At 39.1% G+C, this 19643-nt stretch overlaps 1 protein-coding gene across 27 annotated transcripts in view; it reads right to left on the minus strand.

The window, feature by feature from the left end:
* Window positions 1-19643, minus strand: part of CPLANE1 (ciliogenesis and planar polarity effector complex subunit 1) — a 120045-nt gene that overhangs the window by 41237 nt on the left and 59165 nt on the right. For 9 of the 27 annotated variants that reach the window (XM_085002101.1, XM_085002096.1, XM_085002100.1 and 6 more), the window contains 11 exons: window positions 17310-17502; window positions 14395-14688; window positions 13441-14211; window positions 11651-11817; window positions 8858-8990; window positions 7433-7487; window positions 3955-4059; window positions 2185-2256; window positions 969-1078; window positions 476-671; window positions 136-285 (listed from right to left, as the gene is read on the minus strand). In XM_085002101.1, coding sequence (XP_084858227.1) covers window positions 136-285; window positions 476-671; window positions 969-1078; window positions 2185-2256; window positions 3955-4059; window positions 7433-7487; window positions 8858-8990; window positions 11651-11817; window positions 13441-14211; window positions 14395-14688; window positions 17310-17502 — 2246 coding nt within the window. Of the gene's footprint in view, window positions 1-135; window positions 286-475; window positions 672-968; window positions 1079-2184; window positions 2257-3954; window positions 4060-7432; window positions 7488-8857; window positions 8991-11650; window positions 11818-13440; window positions 14212-14394; window positions 14689-17309; window positions 17503-19643 lie in introns of those variants that run through there. The other 18 variants (XM_085002108.1, XM_085002106.1, XM_085002098.1 and 15 more) reach the window with 5 other exon arrangements.

Here is a 19643-nt window from a genome sequence, read left to right on the forward strand (position 1 = left end):
CCTACCTGTGTCTGCTCTCCTTAGAAAGGGAAAAAAGCCTTTTTCTTGCAGTTACCAAGTTTTCATGCTTATTTCCAACATAACAGTCAGTAACCTGGGGAAGGGAGAGCCGTGCTCTAAGTCCGGGACACTCACCTTTGTCCTGCTGTGTGTCTGATGGTATAGGTGAGGTGATGCCAGGCTCCTTCACTTCTGTCATGCCTGCTCTCCAGCTTCTTCCATCCAGACAGGATGGAGACTCTTTTGCAGGTTTAAAATATAAATCCATAGTGGAACTGGCAGATTCTATTAAGAATACGAAAGGCATAGAAAGAGTGAGTCCAAACTTTTAAACAAGGCATTCGGAAGATAAATAGAACATTTCTGAATGTGACCATAACCATCTAAAAGTACAGTGGGTTTACAGGAGTAGAGCTATTTTAAAGAATTTCTCAAAATGTTTTAAATTTATTTTAGAAATGGAAAAAATTATTACCTTGACTCTTAAAGTTGTGCAGGGAAACAGCATTAGTAACTGAAGCTGCCATATAATGTAATTCTGCAGAAGATGGGACTTCCAGATGATCAATTTGTTGTTTGATAATATTATCATCTGAAGACTCTTCTCTGACAGGTAATTCCTGTAGTTCATCAGCTTCAATGTCAATCACATTGATGTAAGTGTGTCCAAGCTGAGCCAAAACACATAAAATTAAAGGGGGTTACATACTTTTTACTTTATATAAAGCCATTCTAGCCTACTCCTACCCAAAAAAAGGTTTCATTCTCAAGGCAAGAAGAGCTTATATGAACCTAACTTAGGGAAGACTGCAGGAAGGATGTGTTATGGTCTTAGTTTACAATATTTGGAGGCTAATATTTAAATCTTAAATTAGCTTTTTGGCCTTCCCAACAAATCTACGTAGATGAGATTTTTAGCCTCATTTCAATCATACACCTAAATAATGATAAACTTCCAAATTTAGTACCCTTTCAGATGATGAAGGTGACAGAGGTTTCTCTGATATTTCAGTGGAAAGTCTGAGATTTAGATATACCTCTGGAGACAAAAGTTGAGGAACATTCAAAGACTCATGTTCTGAAAATTAAGAAAAGAAGAATCAGGAATATAAAAAAAATCGTAAATAGCTCTAAGTCATTAACTTTATAAGAACAAGTTAGCGACAAAAAAAATTAAATGTATTCGCTGAAAATCTAAGTAGGAATAAATAAATTAAAGCAAATACTATCCTATTCTAAGGGCAATTGACTCTAGAGTAATTCATAATTGAATGCAGATTGAGAATTGCTTTTCTTATATGATGATTCATAAGAATAAAATATATAAGCCATACCAAGAAAATATTATAATTGCTTTTTTCCCACTTCAGATATATTACGCTTGTTTAGAATTTCAATAAAACCAGACTTTAGGAAATTAATCATAATATATTTTTTAGTTTCAAGACTATTTCTTTTTATTTATTTGTTTAACAGCTTTACTGAGATATAATTCACATCCTTTAAAAGTGTACAATTCAGTGGTTCTCAGTATATACAGAGCCCATAGCTAAATTTTACCACTTAAAATGTTTAAAAGCTTAACTTTACAAAAGTCATTAGCTGGAGTTCCTGCTGTCGCACAAGAGGGCAGAGCTATCTTGGGAGTGCCGGGACACAGGTTCCATTCCCAGCTCGGCACAGTGCGTTAAGGATCAGATGTTGTCACAGCTGTGGCTTAGGTGGCAACTTCAGCTTGGATCGGATCCCTGGCCTGGGAACTCCATATGCCACAGGGTGGCCAAAAAAGGAAAAAAAAAAGTCATTAGCTTCTCATTCAAAACTATTAATAAAGAAGTCTGCCAAATAGGTCAGCAGTCTAACTCTGTGCCTTTTATCTTACAACTCTAATCTTATTTCCTAGCACTTTAAAAATAGAACATTACTTTCAAATTTCATATGCAAAAATATAGCTCATCGCAAACCTGAAACTTAGTACCAAGGGTTGAATTTAAACCAGAACCAAAAAAACTAGAAAAAAATGAAAGTGAAAATATTTAAATCATCTTTCTATCTCTATTAAATCAACTGATTGGCTTAACTGCTTTTTTTTAATGGCGGGTGGTAACTTCTGTTTTAACTGTCATGCAGATAGAACCGTTAATTAGGGTGTTCTCAGAAAAAAGGAAAGAAATCATATCATACCTGATGTAGAAGAAATGATTTGTTGATTTTTAGGACATTCAGAGACAACCTCTTCAGAAGAAGCTTGTTTATCTTGTAGTCAATTAGGAGATTTGGGACAAAAAAAAGAAAGGATTTCACAACCACAGAAAAAATTAAATATGCAAATGCAGATTTTTAGGTACTGTGTATAAAAAGTGGTAGAAAAGTAGATCGGCAGCTTAAGAATTTAATATTTTTAATTAATAGGATAATTTTAGATTTTATTACTATTTATATCCTGGGACTGATCACCTGAATGAATACCAGACTCTAAGTAAATAGGCTGCCAACTTCAGAGCAGTAAAGTACCTCCGAGGCATTCTCAAAGATACAATTTTTTTCGACACATCTGTTCCTGGGTCAGGGATCAAACTCAAGCCACAGCAGTGACAATGCCAAATCCTTAACCTCTAGGCTATCGGGGAACTCCAAAGATACATTTAAATATGTTTCTCAAATGCATACTCATCAGTGGCTCAGTGGGTTAAGGATCTAGTGAAGTCACTGCTGTGGCTCTGGTTACAGCTGTAGTGCAGGTTCCATCCTCAGGGAATTCTGCATACCGTGGGTGTGGCCAAAAAAATGCACACTCGCCATGTGCATCAAAAACATCTTATTTTGGGGGAGTTCCCGTTGTGGTGCAACATAAACAAATCTGACTGCTATCCATGAGGATTCGGGTTCAATCCCTGGCCCCGCTCAGTGGGTTAAGTATCTGGTGTGGCCATGAGCTGTGGTGTAGGCCTGTAGCTGCAGCTCTGATTCCACCCCTAACCTGGGAACTTCCATATGCTGCACCCTTGGAGTTAAAAAGCAAAAAAAAAAAAAAAAAAAAAAAAAAAAATCCCTTACGAGGTTCCATACACAGTTAAGAGAAATCGTTTCTTAAATATCATAAAAATAGCAGCTTCTCTATCATTTATTTCCTCTATTCTTGGGCACAGTTACATATATTCTTTCATACTAAACCCAATTTAATCTTCTTTCTAACTCAGCTTCACTAGCCATAGCTTCAGCCCTCTCAAACTTAGGCATAAGATTCTAGTAAAGTCAATTAATGACACAGGGAACCCAAATTCAAAATATTATTTCTACTGATTTAGGATGTGTCCATGGGATTTTTTTTTAACAAATATCTATTATGTTTTAATAAAGTTATAAATTCAATTTAAAAATTAATTTTACCCTGAGATAACCCATAATGGAAAAGAATATGAAAAAGAATATATTTAAGTTTGAGTCACTTTGCTATACAGCAGAAATTAACACAACGCTGTAAATCAACTATACTTCAATAAAATTTTAGAAAATAATAATAAAATTTTAGTTTAAAATTAATAAAGTATATATACCAGGGTTGGGGACAAGAACCTGGGATGAGTAACTAATATCACATAATTTTTTCTTTTTTTTTCTTTTTTGTCTTTATAGGGCCACACCCCCAGCATATGGAGGTTCCCAGGCTAGGGGTCTAATCAGAGCTGTTGCTGCCGGCCTACACCACAGCAATGCCAGATCCAAACCATGTCTGCGACCTATACCACAGCTCATGGCATCGCCAGATCCTTAACCCACTGAGCGAGGCCAGGGATCGAATCAGCAACCTCATGGTTCCTAGTCGGATTCATTTCCGCTGCGGTCACATAATTTAAAATTCCCTTTAAATCATTGTTTTGAAGAAAAAGATGAGATATAGTAAATATTTCAAACTATATGAATTTTAAAAATTAAAGTAAAACAGCATTTTACCTGAGTCTGTATTTGTACTTGCATCCTGACGTTCTATAGCTTTTTTTTTAACAGAGGCCATGAAATGCAAGCCAGCTGGAGTAGTAAGATCATCTTGGAGCTTTTCTTAAATATAACAACAAAACATTGGAAGCAGTCATTGAGAAGCCAGCACATTGCCAGGAGCCTAGAAGCAGAGTACCTAACCCAAGGGAGACGAGGTATGGAGTGTCAAGATACTATTAAAATGGATCATCTGCTCAGTGGAATCAAAACCAAATTGTGGAGGATTCTGCATGCCCAGGCTAGAAACCTATTCTTCTAGCTGATGAAGATCCATTAGAAACTGTTAGGCAGGGACATCATATGGTCAGATTGATGTTTAGAAAAACCATCCTAGCCAATTTGTTGAAAATAAATTTGAGTGGATAAAATTCAAGTAAGGCTGGGAGTTCCATTCGTGGCTCAGCTGTTAATGAACCGACTAGGGTCCATGAGGATTCGGGCTCAATCCCTGGCCTCACTCAGTGGATTAAAGATCCAGCATTGCCGTGAGCTGCGGTGTAAGTCGCGTAGGTCACAGACATGGCTTGAATACAGTGTTGCTGTGGCTGGGGTGTAGGCCGGTGGCTACAGCTCCAATTCGACCCCTATTTTGGAACTTCCATATGCTGCAGGTGCGGCCCTAAAAAAATAAACAAACAAATTAAAGTAAGGCAACCAGATAGATTAGGCCCCTGCAGCAGTTCAAAGAAGTATATAGTAATAATGAGGAATGAAGAAGAGAGGATAAATTTAAGAATTACAAGAACTGGCTACTGACTGGATGTGGGGGGGGAGGGGAAAGCAGACTTCAGAACAATGCATGTCTGGGATTAAGTTGGTAGTGATACAAAGGGAGATGGAGAACACAGGAGAACAAACCAGTTGGTAGGGAGGGATAATGGATTCGGACAGCACACGCTGTACTTGAGGTAATTTCTACCTGGTGGGAAAGTTTAGCAAGAAGTAGAATCTAAGTCCAAAGTCTATTAGGGGAGTTTGGGTTTAGATATGGATTTGCCTGGAGGCGTTCACCCTGAGAGTCTACCTAGAGTAAGAGTACCAGTGATGGTACACAGTAGTAGTATATATAGCTATAGTCTTGGTCCTTGGTTCCAAGCACAGAATTCTTTAAACCCCTGAAATTTCCCGACTAAAAGGATTATCTTCTGTTATTCGAGATGAGCCCCTTTGGATCATATCTGAGTTGATGCTAACGAGGTGACTCTTGGCAGGCCCCTAGATAGTTTCAGGATGGGTGCTGGTCACCAGAGGAACCAGTTATTAGTTCTGCCCCACTCCCACTTCTGGGGAAGGGAGAGTGGCGGGAGATGGATTTCAATCACCAAGGGCCAATAATGCAATCAATCACGCCTATGTAATGAAATTTCAGTAAAAACCCTGAGACCACAAAGCTAAGGAGGCTTCTAGGTTGATGATTAAGTGGACATGATGGGAGGGTGGCACATGCAGAGTGGCATACCTTGCCCTATGCAGCTCTCCTATTTGGCTGCTCCTGAGTCGTATCCTTTATGAGACTATAGTCACAAGTACTTTTCTGAGTTCTGGAGTTGTTATAGAGAATTACAGTAAACTGGGGGGGTGGCTTATGAGAATCCCTGAATTTATATTTGACTGGACAAAAATGCAGGTGTCAGAGACCCCACCTGCAGCTGGAGTTCGAAGGAAATAGGAAATCTTTTGGGACTGAGCCCTTCGCCTATTGGGGCTGTGCTAACTCTAGGTTATTACTGTTAGAATGAAATTGGATTATAGGACACCCAGTTGGTGTCAGAGAATTGCTTGGAATGACAAAATACTCCCTCCCTGGAGTACTATGTGGTCATTTGAAATGCACTGTAGAAAAATATCTAGAGGTATGGGAAGATACATACCTTAATATTAGTATGTAAAAACAAGTAAGTTATAAACAAATAGATGAGACATGCTTAAAATATATATATTATCAAATACATGTACATATTTGTAGATATACATGACTAGAGGTATTGAGAAAATAAACTCTTGAAGAATCTTAGCACTGGTTTTCTCTCGAAAGGATTACGGGACATTTCAATATTGGAGATTTAACATTCTATATTTGCACTTTCTAAATTTTCTCCAGTGAATGTGTACTGCCTTTGTGAAGAGAACGAATGTTATGAAGAATGAACCATAAAATGGTCTAAGGCAATGAGTGGGAAAGAACACCAGATGGATTAGGAAGCTGAGAGATGGAAGCCAAGCAGGGCAGTGGCATGCAGAGGCCTGATGCTGGGCCACGGCACCGAGAAAGGGAGGCAGGATTGGGTCAAGGACTAAGTGAAGGAATGGGCTAAGAGAGGCGAAGGGTGAATCAAGGATGACTTGCAATGCAAAAATCTTGACCAATCAAAAGAATGGTGATATCACTAATAGGAAAATGCCAGTGTAAAATTTGCACATGCTGAATTTAACACAAAAGTAGAAAAGAAAGATGAGAGAGGATAGGTAGGTACTTGTGCGTCACCTAAAAAATTTAAAAGCTGAAGTCGAGAGGAATGGTCCCAGAGAAATAAGAGTGTCTGTACGTATGTGTGTGAAAAACACTGAGAAGAAAGGCTTGGGGAATACTATGGCAAGAAATAAACTGACCAATTAAAGAAAGAAAAGAACTTAGTATCTAAAGACAAGCTCTCTTTTCTGAACTGATTCCTTTACTTTAATGTGTGTGTATTTTCTATGACTAACTTGACCCTAGGCATGTTCTTCCATAATTCATTTTGAGGCCTTATATATCAATATATCCTATGAGAGGAGTTCCCATTGTGGCTCAGAGGTAACACACCCAACTAATATCCATGAGTTCGATCCATGGTGGGTTTGATCCCTGGCCTCACCCAGTAGGTTAAGGATCCGGCGTTGCCATGAGCTGTGGTGTAGGTCACAGACACAGCTCAGATCTGGTGTGACTGTGGCTGTGGTGCAGGCCAGCAGCTGCAGCTCTGATTGGATTCCTAGCCTGGAAATTTCTATATGCCATGGGTGCAGCCTTTTAAAACAAAAACAAATCTTATTTGAGATTCTTATTAATTGCTTTGCTCTACTATAGGGGTTGGTAAACTTCCTCTGCAAAGGGCCAGATAATAAATATTTTAGGCTTTTTGAACCATATGGTCCCTTTTCCAACAAATGAATTCTGTTGCAGTTCAAAAGCTGTCAGAGACAATGTGTAAACCAATGGACAAGCTTCTGATTCAATAAAACTTAATTTACAAAAATGGGTGTGATTCAGATCTGGCCTGTGGGCCACAGTTTGCTAACCACTGTTCTATAGGATAACACATAGAACAAACACATACAAACCATTTTGTCAAAGACGACAGGACAATAATTTAGTCTCATTTTTTATACATATTTTTAGAAAGCTGATTTTAACTCTGAATAGAGACATGACATTAATCATGCATATACATACCAAAAGAAATGTCAAAGTCATCCAAAGGCTGGGAACCATGATGTTCTTGTTGCTCCTAAATGAATCCCCAAATGATCAATTTATGATGAACTCAAAGACATTAATTATTTTGAAAAAAAATTCAATAGCTATGTAGAGTGCTGATTCTATAATTCTAAAAATATTTATTCTATCAAATTACTCTATCAAAGTAACTTCACAAAGGTGTTCTTGAAATTCACAAGTCAACAATAAAAAAAGAGTATTACCAATTTAATGCATTTACCAAATTTTCTCTCCTTTTTTTAAAATCTTTTTAGGGCTGCAACCACGCATATGGAGTTCCCAGGCTAGGGGTTCAATTGGAGCTACAGCTGTCTGCCTACACCACAGCCACAGCAACGCAGGATCCAAGCCATGTCTGCGACCTACACCACAGCTCACAGCAGCGCTGGATCATTAACCTTCTGAGCAAGGCCAAGGATCAAACCTGCATCCTCATGGATACTAGTCAGGTTTGTTACTGCTGAGCCAAAACAGAAACTCCCAGTTACTAAATTATGATATGTAATTCTCTCCTGCAGAGTAGCTTTAACTCTCAAATAGTATCAGAACTGGTCATGGACTCAACGTTTTACTAAGTGCCCCCAGACATGTTCTTGAGGACTTACCGCAATGGGTAGTAAAATTCATGTAAACTGTTCCTGTTTGCTTAATCTCTTGTTGCACAAATAGGTAAACAGTCACCAAATTTAGAAGGAATATTCACAAGGATTTGATATAAAATATAGGTTACATAACAAACCTATGTTTGAGAAATCCTAAAGACACTTAAAAGTAGGTGAAACTATCAAGAAAAACCCAAATAACATGATATGCATTAACCTGTCACAGAAAAAAAGCAGAATGATTTCAAATATTACAAATCACACAAGCATATGCTCTAAACTAGTTTTTGATTTACCAAGTTGCTTTCCATACACACAGCTTATGTCTATCTACTGTTGCATGGTGGATGCAGCACGGATTTATTTACTTAAGGACATCAGGATCCGCCTAGTGACAACCGAAAGCTTCCAGCAATCGGGAGACTAGATAGGAAGTTCCCGTCGTGGTGCAGCGGAAACGAATCAACTAGTATCATGAGGATGCAGGTTTGATCCTTGGCCTTGCTCAGAAGGTTAAGGATCCAGCGCTGCTGTGAGCTGTGGTGTAGGTCGCAGACATGGCTTGGATCCTGCGTTGCTGTGGCTGTGGTGTAGGCAGACAGCTGTAGCTCTAATTGAACCCCTAGCCTGGGAACCTCCATATGCTGCAGGTGCAGCCCTAAAAAGAAAAAAAAAAAAAAAAGAAGAAGAAGAAGAAGACAACTAGATAAACTGCAAAGACATTCCAAACTCTGTGTACATGCAGACCAGGGAAGAATGTACTATAGTTTTTCTATACCTTGGGTTTCAGAAATATTTCTGAATCATTATCATTAATGATGGAATCTTCTGGTTGGAAAGTCACACTTGGTTTTCTCCTTAATTTCTCTGCCTTTTTTTCTTGCAGCTCTTTTTCAGCCCGTCGTCTTTGTCTATTAAAAACAATAGTGTAAAATATATTTTTACTATATTTTTTAGTAACATCAGTTTTTCATTTGAATCATGCTATATAGGGAGACAGTTATCAAAATTATGTCAATAAACTACCCTGAGATACCACCTCACACCAGTCAGAATGGCCATCATTAATAAATCCACAAATAACAAGTGCTGGAGGGGCTGTGGAGAAAAGGGAGCCCTCCTGCACTGTTGGTGGGAATGTAAACTGGTACAGCCACTATGGAGAACAGTTTGGAGATACCTTAGAAATCTATACATAGAACTTCCATATGACCCTGCAGTCCCACTCTTGGGCATATATCCGGACAAAACTCTACTTAAAAGAGACACATGCACCCGCATGTTCATTGCAGCACTATTCACAATAGCCAGGACATGGAAACAACCCAAATGTCCATCCACAGATGATTGGATTCGGAAGATGTGGTATATACACACAATGGAATACTACTCAGCCATAAAGAGGAATGACATAATGCCATTTGCAGCAACATGGATGGAACTAGAGAATCTCATACTGAGTGAAATGAGCCAGAAAGACAAAGACAAATACCATATGATATCACTTATAACTGGAATCTAATATCCAGCACAAATGAACATCTCCTCCGAAAAGAAAATCATGGACTTGAAGAAAAGACTTGTGGCTGCCTGATGGGAGGGGGAGGGAGTGGGGAGGGATCGGGAGCTTGGGCTTATCAGACACAACTTAGAATAGATTTACAAGGAGATCCTGCTGAATAGCATTGAGAACTTTGTCTAGATACTCATGTTGCAACAAAACAAAGGGTGGGGAAAAAATGTAATTGTAATGTATACATGTAAGGATAACTTGATCCCCTTGCTGTACAGTGGGAAAATAAAAAAAATAATAAAAAAATTGTGTCAATAAATTATTTTCAATGACATTTTCATTAAATTAGCAAGTTATTCTGCTAGAATACAGGCAAACATAAGCAGAAGTCAAGGACACGTCAAAGTTATTTCTACTTCCTCTACTACTGAACTGATTTTTCTATATTGGTCACTGGACTCTCAGGTTAGAGTTACACCTTTTAGTTAATTTTCTTTTTTTTAATTTATTTTTTGCTTTTTAGGGCTGCAGCCTTGGCATATGGAAGTTCCCAGGCTAGAGGTTGAATCAGAGCTATAGCTGGTGGCCTACACCACAGCCACAGCAACGCAGGATCCAAGCCACATCTTCAATTTACACTGCAGCTCACAGCAACACCAGTTATTTAACCCACTGAGCGGGGCCAGGAATCGAACCCGCATTCTCATGCGTTCTAGTAGGGTTTATAACCCACTGAGCCACAATGGGAACTCCCTTTTAGGTAATTTTCAAATTCTCTTTTCTGCAGATTCTAAGATGACCCTATCCTCTTTTTTTTTTTTTTTTTTTTTTTTAATGGCTGCACCCACAGCATATGGAGGGTCCCAGGCTAGCGGTAGAATCAGAGCTGCACCACAACCACACCAGATCTGAGCCGCCTCTGTGACCTATACAAGAGCTCATCCCGGAACCCACCAAGTGAAGCCAGGGATCAAACCTGCTTCCTCATGGAACCTAGTCGGGTTTGTTACCACTGAGCCACAATGGGAACTCCAAAAATCTATTTTATTTGAAGAAGTTAGGAACACTTAGTCCCCTCAGCAAGAAGGAAATCCCAGCAGGGAAGAAAGAGGGTCCAAAATGTCAAGGGGGAAATTTACTTTGAAGAGGGTTTATCTATAAAAGAGGGAAGGAAAGAACCATTTCTGGAAAGAGAACGCTACTACTAGGTTTTAGGGCCTGATAAATATGAGATTTTTCAAGTATTTTCTAGACTCAGTCATAATCCACCAGTCAATACACATACTGAGCATCCACTGTGAGTAAAACACTGTAAATGCTCTTCATCAGAAGCCACAGCCTTGCTTTTTACGTGCACACTTCTAGTGCCCTGAAACCATTCACATCACTAACTGTCCTGTTTTCTATGTAAGAGTCTGGAGGATATGGTGAGGGGCAATAAACAGTGTACTGTATAATATATGGAATACTGCATGATGCTAAAACACTTGTGCTGCAAAAGATGCTGGCTCCTCCTGTTACAGAAAAATTTAAAAGAAACGTCCAGAGAGTTCCCTGGTGGTCAGTGGTTCGGATGCTGTCACTGCTGTGGCCTGGGTTCAATCCCTGGTCTGAGAATTAAGATCCCACATCAAGCTGCTGCATGCTGCAGCCAAAAAAAAAGCAGCAGCAGCAGAAGAAAAATTCCAGCCTGTGAATTCCAGGGAAGAATTCCTTAATAAAATATAAAAAAATAGTAATATTCTGGAGTTCCCGTTGCGGCTCAGGGGGTTACAAATCTGATTAGTATCCACAAGGATGCAGGTTTGATCCCTGGCCTTGCTCAGTAGCTTAAGATCCAGTGTTGCCAAGAGCTTCAGTGTAAGTCAAAGACATGGCTCAGATCCCACGTGGCTTTCCACGTGACACTTGGCAAGGAAAATGAACATGCCGCTGTGTACAGGTTGGGACGTTGAACCAGGTAACTTCCATCTTTATAACTACATTATTTTCACTAAAAATGAACTTGCAGGTATGTCTGCAGGTACATGTTCAAATAAAGTTTCACTTAAAACTTGCCTTTTTTTACTGTCCTTTCCTTGTCTCAATTCAGATGATTTTATTTTGTCCTGTAGAAGCTGGAGGTGTCCAGGATCTCCTTGTTCACATAAATTATGTGTTAATTTCTGTTGGCTCTGTTTCAATGCAATGAGGTTTTCAAGTGGGATAAGCTGTGGTTTTTCATACTGTAAGAAACATTACAAACCTCAATTATGCAATATATTAATAAATTACAAACCTCAATTATGCAATATGTTAATAAAAATTGAGAAAAACGTGTTTAAACTAAGATGTACAAGAGATAAAACATATCAAAGACAACAAATTGATTTTGACTGGTGAGTATCCCGATTTTAAAGTATGTATGATTTTAGAAATCATTTTCTGAAAATTTCAATGGGGCATTTTATTTCAGAAATTCAGCTAGAATTTCAGCTCATCATCTTAATTTCTCTTTCATATTAAAACTTCCTTCTGGAGTTTCCACAGTGGCTCAGTGGAAACAAACACGACTAATACCCAGGAGGAGGCGTGTTCAATCTCCGGGCCCATTCTGTGGGTTAAGGATCGGGAGCTGCCATAAGCTGTGGTGTAGATCACAGACATGACTCAGATCTGGCATTGCTGTGGCTATGGTGTAGGCCGGCAGCAGTAGCTCCAATTTGAGCCCTAGCTGGGAACTTCCATTTGCCGCAGGTGCGGCCCTAAAAAGACAATTAACTAATTAATTAATTAAAATTCTTGGGAACAGGGAGGGAGCAGAAAGGTAGAGATCAGGGATGAAACAGATTAGCAGTATGTGGATAAGCACCGATGCTGGGTGATGGCAGCTTGGGGGTTCATTATACTCTTCTCTCTAATCTAAAAAAATGTCCTTGAAACCACCCCCAAATGTCTTCTACTTTTCCACTCCTTTAATCCTTTCTTTTCTGTTCAAAATATGTTCAGAAGAGAAGAAGGCATGGTAAGCATGAGCATTGCTTTTCCCAGGACCATTTTAAAAGTGCACCAGAGAATGAACGACCCAGTCACGCAACTGCTGACTTAAAAAACTAGAACCTAAACAATCTTAATCTCATAAATCAAAGGTTACAACTTCAAAGAGGATTTGATGGCTTTATAAAGATTTAATCTTTGCGTTTTAAGTACTTTTAAAATATATATATTTTTTAATGGCCTCACCCTCAGCATATGGAAGTTTCCGGGCCAGGGACTGAATCCAAGGAGCAACCTACACCACAGCCACGGCGATGCTGGATCTGTTAATCCACTGCATTGGGGATCGAAACACACCTCTGCAGCAAGCAGTGCTGCTGCAGTCATATCCTTAACCCATTGCACCATAGCGGGAAAAGTCCCAAGACACAATTTTTTAATATGTTCAAACTGCCTACATACCCGGGTCTATTTAATAATTTTAACCTGTAATAGATTTGAAGGCAATCAGATCACAATTACTAGGAACCTCAAACAATGTTTTCTCTCTCTCTTGAGACAAACAGGCACACACATGCCCTTACACACACAAACAAGAATACGGGTCATTTTATTTTACTTTTTATTTGTTCTCTGGGCAGAATCTCAGAAATATCTATGAGCGAGTCTGGAAAACTTTGTACTGATATACAAGAAAGACCTAAAACCTTTTCGATACCCAATTATTATTTTAAAAGAAATTTTCTATGTTATTTTCAGCAGCAGAAGCATTATCTTTTTAAAAAGAAATGTATAAGAGCTTTTCATTGACTGTCTAGTTATGATATGAAAAACACAGGACTGTGCTTTTGCATCACTGCAAAAATCATTACCGCATTTCCCAGGGACAGAGATGAATGAAGTAGTGACAGACTTGGGCATTTTCTTTCTTCTGCTATAGTTCTAGTAGGTATTGATGGAACTGTAACTGATGCTCTTGAGGCGGAGGAAAACACATAAGGAGATTTAAGTTGCAGGTGCAGTAACGGAAGTCCAAAAGAATTCTGAGGTGGTGTCTCAAAGGGCCCTGGCTTAACATCAAATAGTTTTCCTGGTTTTATAAAGGTTGCAGAATCTTGTTGAGGTGTCAGGTTTTCTTGTCCAACAGACTGATCCAAGTTCACATGCTTAGGGATCTCTGTAAGTACCGTTTCTGCCCCTTTCTTCTGCTCAACTGCTTCTTTTATGGCTTCGGTATTACACGGGCTCGAATTCAAATGGGATGTTGAAGTAGTGTCCATTGTTCTCTTTGACGAAGGAGGCTGGAATAAATCAGATGACCCCCAAGCCTCTCTTGGCTGTGGTAGAGGACCAGGGGGAAGTTGTGGCACTCTTTCAGGATGGAAGGAAGGGGACTTGAATTCATGCTCAGGCTGGAACTGAAGCAAAGGAAAACCATCACCAGGTCTGAGAGTTTTTGCCACTGGGATAAGTTTAGGTATCTTTGGAAGGGCAGAAGATGGGAACAAAAGGTGGAAGTAGGTATTTCCAGCAGGGGCTGGAGACAATGAAGTGGTGGGTATGCTCTGAGATGCTGGAGTTAGCCCTCTTTTCTGGGGTTGGCTTTCTAATTGACAAAAAGGAACACTCCCATCTGGGACATTCTGCAAGAGAAAAAAAGCTATTAGGTAAGTTTAAAAATATGTTAGACACTCCTTATTTTGTAAATGATGTTCAATATGTTTTGGAAGGGGGTAGAATAGGATAACTACTAAAAACATTATTTACTCAGATAACCAAGAACTGAACTACTGGAACAACTTGAATGGTATTTTCAAATGCATTACCTGTACGTTTCCATTACTATTTTCGTCAGATTGAACAGTTTCTTTATGGCGATGTGGGCTCTTCTTGCCGGGTTCTCTGGTGTGCTCTCCTGTGGGTTGTGGTTTAACGAAAAAGCTCTCCTTCAGATTTTTACTGGTGTCTTCAGCATCATTTCTCCCTCCTGTAGGGTTTGATACTTGGCTTCCCACCAAATGCACAGACTGAGACTGCTGTAGAAGTTGATGTACATCTGGGAGGTGAGCAAAGGATGATCCTACTATTTGCATTAGGCTCATGAAGTTGATCTGTTGTAGCTAGAATAAAATAAAAATTAAAGAAACACCTTACAATATAATGAAAAGAATCTAAGGGAGACACAACAACTATCTGAGAATTCCAGAACAGTCATACTTTCATCTTAGTATCTGTCAGACCCATAAATGCTGAGTAGGAAGCATAGCTGGGAGAATTTTTTTTTTTTTTTTAAAAGATGAAGCATGGTTTCCTGTCCTCAAGGAGCTATCGGTTAGGAATACAAAGTCATAATGAGACTTGGGACTATCTGTAAAGAAGTTTACATAAATATCCCAGGGATCATAAAGGAATGATCTGATGGAGGATATGATTTGATGGGTGAAGATAACTGAAGAATTCCTAAAATATGTGTTATGACCAGGTTTTCAGGAAAGAAAAAAGCAGAAATTAGCAAACAGGTAAAGAGTGAGGAATTCCTGTGGAAGGGCTGAGTGAAAGGCAAAGGCTGACAAACATTGAACAAGTCACCGGAGAAGCATTTTAAAAAGTCCTGATGGGAGTTCCCATCGTGGTGCATCGGAAACAAATCCGACTAGGAACCATGAGGTTGCAGGTTCGATCCCTGGCCTCACTCAGTGGGTTAAGGATCCAGCGTTGCCATGAGTTGTGGTGTAAGTCACAGATGCAGCTCAGATCTGGCATTGCTGTGGCTGTGGCTGTGGCATAGGCCGGCATCAACAGCTCTGATGAGGCCCCTAGCCTGGGAACCTCCATATGCCTCAGGTGAGGCCCTAAAAGGACAAAAGACCAAAAAAAAAAAAAAAAAAAAAAAAAAAATCCTGATGGCCAGGTCACAGCCCATACCAATAAAACTAGAATATCTGGGAGATGCAAGTCAGGATTAGTATTTTTAAGAGGACCAGGTGATTTCAATGTGCAGAAAAGCTTGAGAACTGCTAGCAGATAGACTGGCTTAGATGGAAAAGGAAATTTATAGCTAATGAGAAGAGAGGTCAGTGCAGTAGTTCTCAAACTTTAGCACACATCAGAATCACCCAGAGGACTTGTGAATCACCCTCTGCCAAGCCCCAACCCCAGAATTTCTGATTTCAATAGGTCTGGGGCGGCGGCCTGAGAATCTGTGTTTCTAATAGCTAAGTGATGCTGATGCTAATGGTCCAGGACCCACACTCTGAGAACCACTGGATGTGTGAGAGTATGGTAGGGAAAGAGGGGACGTAAAGGCTGCTTGTGGGGTTTTTCAAGCCCAAGAGAAGAATTTGCAGTTCAAAAAACAAGCCCATAGGGAAACACTGCAGATTTTTTTTAAAAAAGTACGTTCCCTTCAATTATAAAAGAAATGCATGCTTACTGCAGAAAAACACAAAGAAGCATAAAAAAGAAAATAAAAGTGATTCATAATCCTTTTCCCAAAGATAACTAGTATTGACAATATATTTCCTTTTACTCTTTGTATTTTTAAAACATGATTGATACCATAGAGTATACAAGTTTGTACCTGAAATCTACTGAAGATTTTAGAGCTGAAAAATAACAATATTTTAAGCCACCTATACTCCAATAAAATTAAATTTCTAATTCTTAAAAAATGTTTAAAGAAAAATAGCAGATGTTAAAACAAGAAGAATGTTTTAGAAATGCACGTATCAGACAATGGAAGTACGAAGTTCTAAGAATCAAAGGTTGGCTACAGCTATAGAATAGCAAGTGATATACAATGCAGGCAAATGAATCAAGCAGGCATAAAATAGTAAAACACTGGCTATGAGTAGTGAAAGAAGGCAAAGATGACTCTCTAAGACAGTGATTCTTAATCTTTTGTGTGTATCAGAATTATTTGGAGAATTCGTTAAATATACAGAGCAGTGGCCCACAAAGTCCCTAGGAAATCCAAAAAATAAGCTTGACAAATGCTTCTAACTGGATAGAAGAGGTCATGCTACTAGATAGAAATTGGAGAGAAGAGACTCAGAAGAATAAGAATAAAATAAGTTTCAGCAAGTTCCATGAGACAGCGGGACAAGCTGAAGAAGTATTCCCATCAAGGCGCATTAAGTTCAAAGAGAAAATTAGCGCCAAGAATCAAAAATATAAATGTGGGATGCTGCTTCACATAAAAGGATACGGAAGTAAATGTGGAACACATGAAGAGAAGGTTAGATTTGAGGGAAATGAATGTTTAAGGAATAAAGCAGAAATGGGAAATGATTTAAAAATTGTTGGTGGACAGAGAAAAGGATAACCAAGTGAGGAAAAGATGATGCACAGCTAAGTGAATAGTGCTTTAAAATGCAGCTGACCATTTCAAAGCAAGCCGATATTTGTTTGAGGATGTGATGTGACTGTGTCAGAAAATAAATTTTTGATGCCTGAGAGCAGGAGTCTACTGGACTATTTTGATTACCCCCCACATCATTTTTGTAAATAGCTCTGTGTCTCCAAGAGCCCAGTCAAAAGAAGTCATCATGAGAAGCAGAGAACTTATTTAGCCTAGACTCCAGGCTCTAGAGTTAGGAACTTCTGAATAACAAGGGAAGACTGCCCAAAGCGGAGAAACCCTGCAATTTAATTTTGTCTTTCTCTGCAAGTTTGTTCATATGTTAAAACCTTATATATATCATATGTACATTTACTTGATAACATATGGAGATGTGCCTACCTGAACTAATTTGAACATTTCATCTTGGAGCATTTGCCTAATGGAATCAGAAGAATGTGATAACGGTGCCCTAGGTTCGTCTCTCTGGGTTGGCTGAGTTGTTGGCACAGGTGTTTGTGAGGCAACATTGACTCCATTTGATACCAAGGGTGGAGCTGAGGAAGATTTATCTTTACATGCAGAGATTTGGGCACTGTGTGGAAGCATATAAATAAAAAAACACACATCAATCAAGAAAAAAAGCGAATTAGATATCTATGAACTGAGTGTTTTTATCTTGGGCTCTAGTTGCAGGTTGTGGAAGTTCCAGAGCCAGGGAGTGAACCTGCACCACAGCAGTGACAATGTCAGATCCTTAACCTGATGCACCATCAGGGAACTCTGAACTGAGTATTTTGATCTATTTTCTTCTTCTTTAAAGGCTTGCTGGAAGTTTTCAGAAAACTTACACCCTGAAGCTTATCTCACTGTACCCCTCAGCCCCCAGACACATTTGTCATCAGCACAATTATTCATCCAAATGCCTTAATGAAGGTCCCCTCCCTATGGTGTTACCACACAGGATGGTTCACACCTTTATGTTACCTGCCTGGTCCCTGCAGACACCTGTGTTAGAGACCTAAGCAATCATTAGGATCAGTTGTACAGACTGCATAATTTGCCTCGGGAATAGATTTGCAGGGGAGTTCCCTTGGGGCACAGCAGCTTAAGTGTTCGGCATTGTCACTGCTGTGGCCCAGGTTTGATCCTTGGCCTGGGAACTTCTGCATGCTGTAGGTGTTGGGGGGGGGGAGAAAAAAGGAATACTTTTTTTTTTTTTTAACTAAATGTAAAGATCCAGAATGGAGTTAAGAAAACTAGGGAAAGGGTTTGGGTTAAAAAAATATTTAATTCTAACATGGGTAGAGCAAACTCCTGCTATTCTTCATTAAATGTAAACGACAGTATCGTGAACATTTCCAAACAAATCAGAGATTATATTAATAATTAAACCCTAACAAAAAACGCTTATTTAGAAATAAAAGTTAAAGGTCAAAGTAAGTTTTTTGTTTTTGTTTCTTTCAATAAAATGACTGGAGATGATTCCTTAAAACACAAAAGGTACTCAATGTTTCATAAGCAAATACATTTCATAACCTAAATTAGGGAGCAGGTACTATCATATCCAACTAAACTGGTCCCTATCTCTAAAAAGAAAATAACAAACCAAATTCTATTTATTTGTTTATTTATTTTCTGTCTTTTTGTCTTTTCTAGGGCCGCTCCCTCAGCATATAGATGTTCCCAGGCTAGGGGTTGAATTGGAGCTGTGGCCGCCAGCCTACACCAAAGCCACAGCAACGTGGGATCCAAGCCTCGTCTGCAACACAGCTCACGGCAACGCCGGATCCTTAACCCACTGAGCAAGGGCAGGGATCGAACCTGCAACCTCATGGTTCCTCGTCGGATTTGTTAACCACTGAGCCATGACGGGAACTTCAACTATTTAGATTTATTTGGATTTACACTTATGCCCTTGCAGCAAAAATATTTACCTTTTATCAAGCATCTCATGTGCTCAATAACAAAACTATTTGGGAAATCCATGAAAAATAGGCATTACAACCAACTGGCCTATTTTAAGACAACTTTACCGGCCTTTTCTTTCAACAACTAGCAGGAAGATAAATTCTAATTATGGAGAATTTTTCTAAAATAAAGTTTTGCTCTACCATTCTCCTATTTCAACATGATCTGTAAATACTAAACACACTACTCAACCTCTGTAGAAGCAATTCAAAAGACTGGATAATTTTGTTCTATGAGAGAATTAAAAGGATTTCATACACCATTAGAAATCTGTTAAAGAGAATGAAAATGAACAACAACTATATCTTTCAAAAATATATCCACAGAGTTCCCTTTGTGGCTCGGAGGGTTAATATTCTGACATAGTGTCATAGTGTCATGGACCTGCCATTGCCAGCAAGCTGCAGAGTAGGTACCAGCTATGGCTCAGATCCGGTGCTGCTACAGCTGTGGTATAGGCCTGCAGCTGCAGCTCCGATTCAACCCCTAGCCTGGGAACTTCCATATGCTGCATATGTGGCCGTAAAAAGACCAAAGAGAAAAAAGAACATGCCCACTACTTCTTTTCTTCAGAAAAGCCTTATTTTAAAATAGTTCCCATGTCTTTACAACACAATTGTTAAAGGAAAATCCTTCAGTAGTAAACATAAAGGTGTCAGAAACGTGTATCTATCTTGCTTTTTCAATGCTTAGTGTTGCTTTCATTTTAGCCTCTTAGTTTTGGGTCAAGATGTTCAGTAATTATTTCAAAATGTACAGTAGGCA

The sequence above is a fragment of the Sus scrofa genome, chromosome 16 (assembly GCF_054392235.1).
Source record: "Sus scrofa isolate SSC_HxYL_T2T_F1_AM1 chromosome 16, Sscrofa_HxYL_maternal_Yorkshire_Landrace_v2.0, whole genome shotgun sequence".
In the NCBI taxonomy this organism is placed as follows: domain Eukaryota; kingdom Metazoa; phylum Chordata; class Mammalia; order Artiodactyla; family Suidae; genus Sus; species Sus scrofa.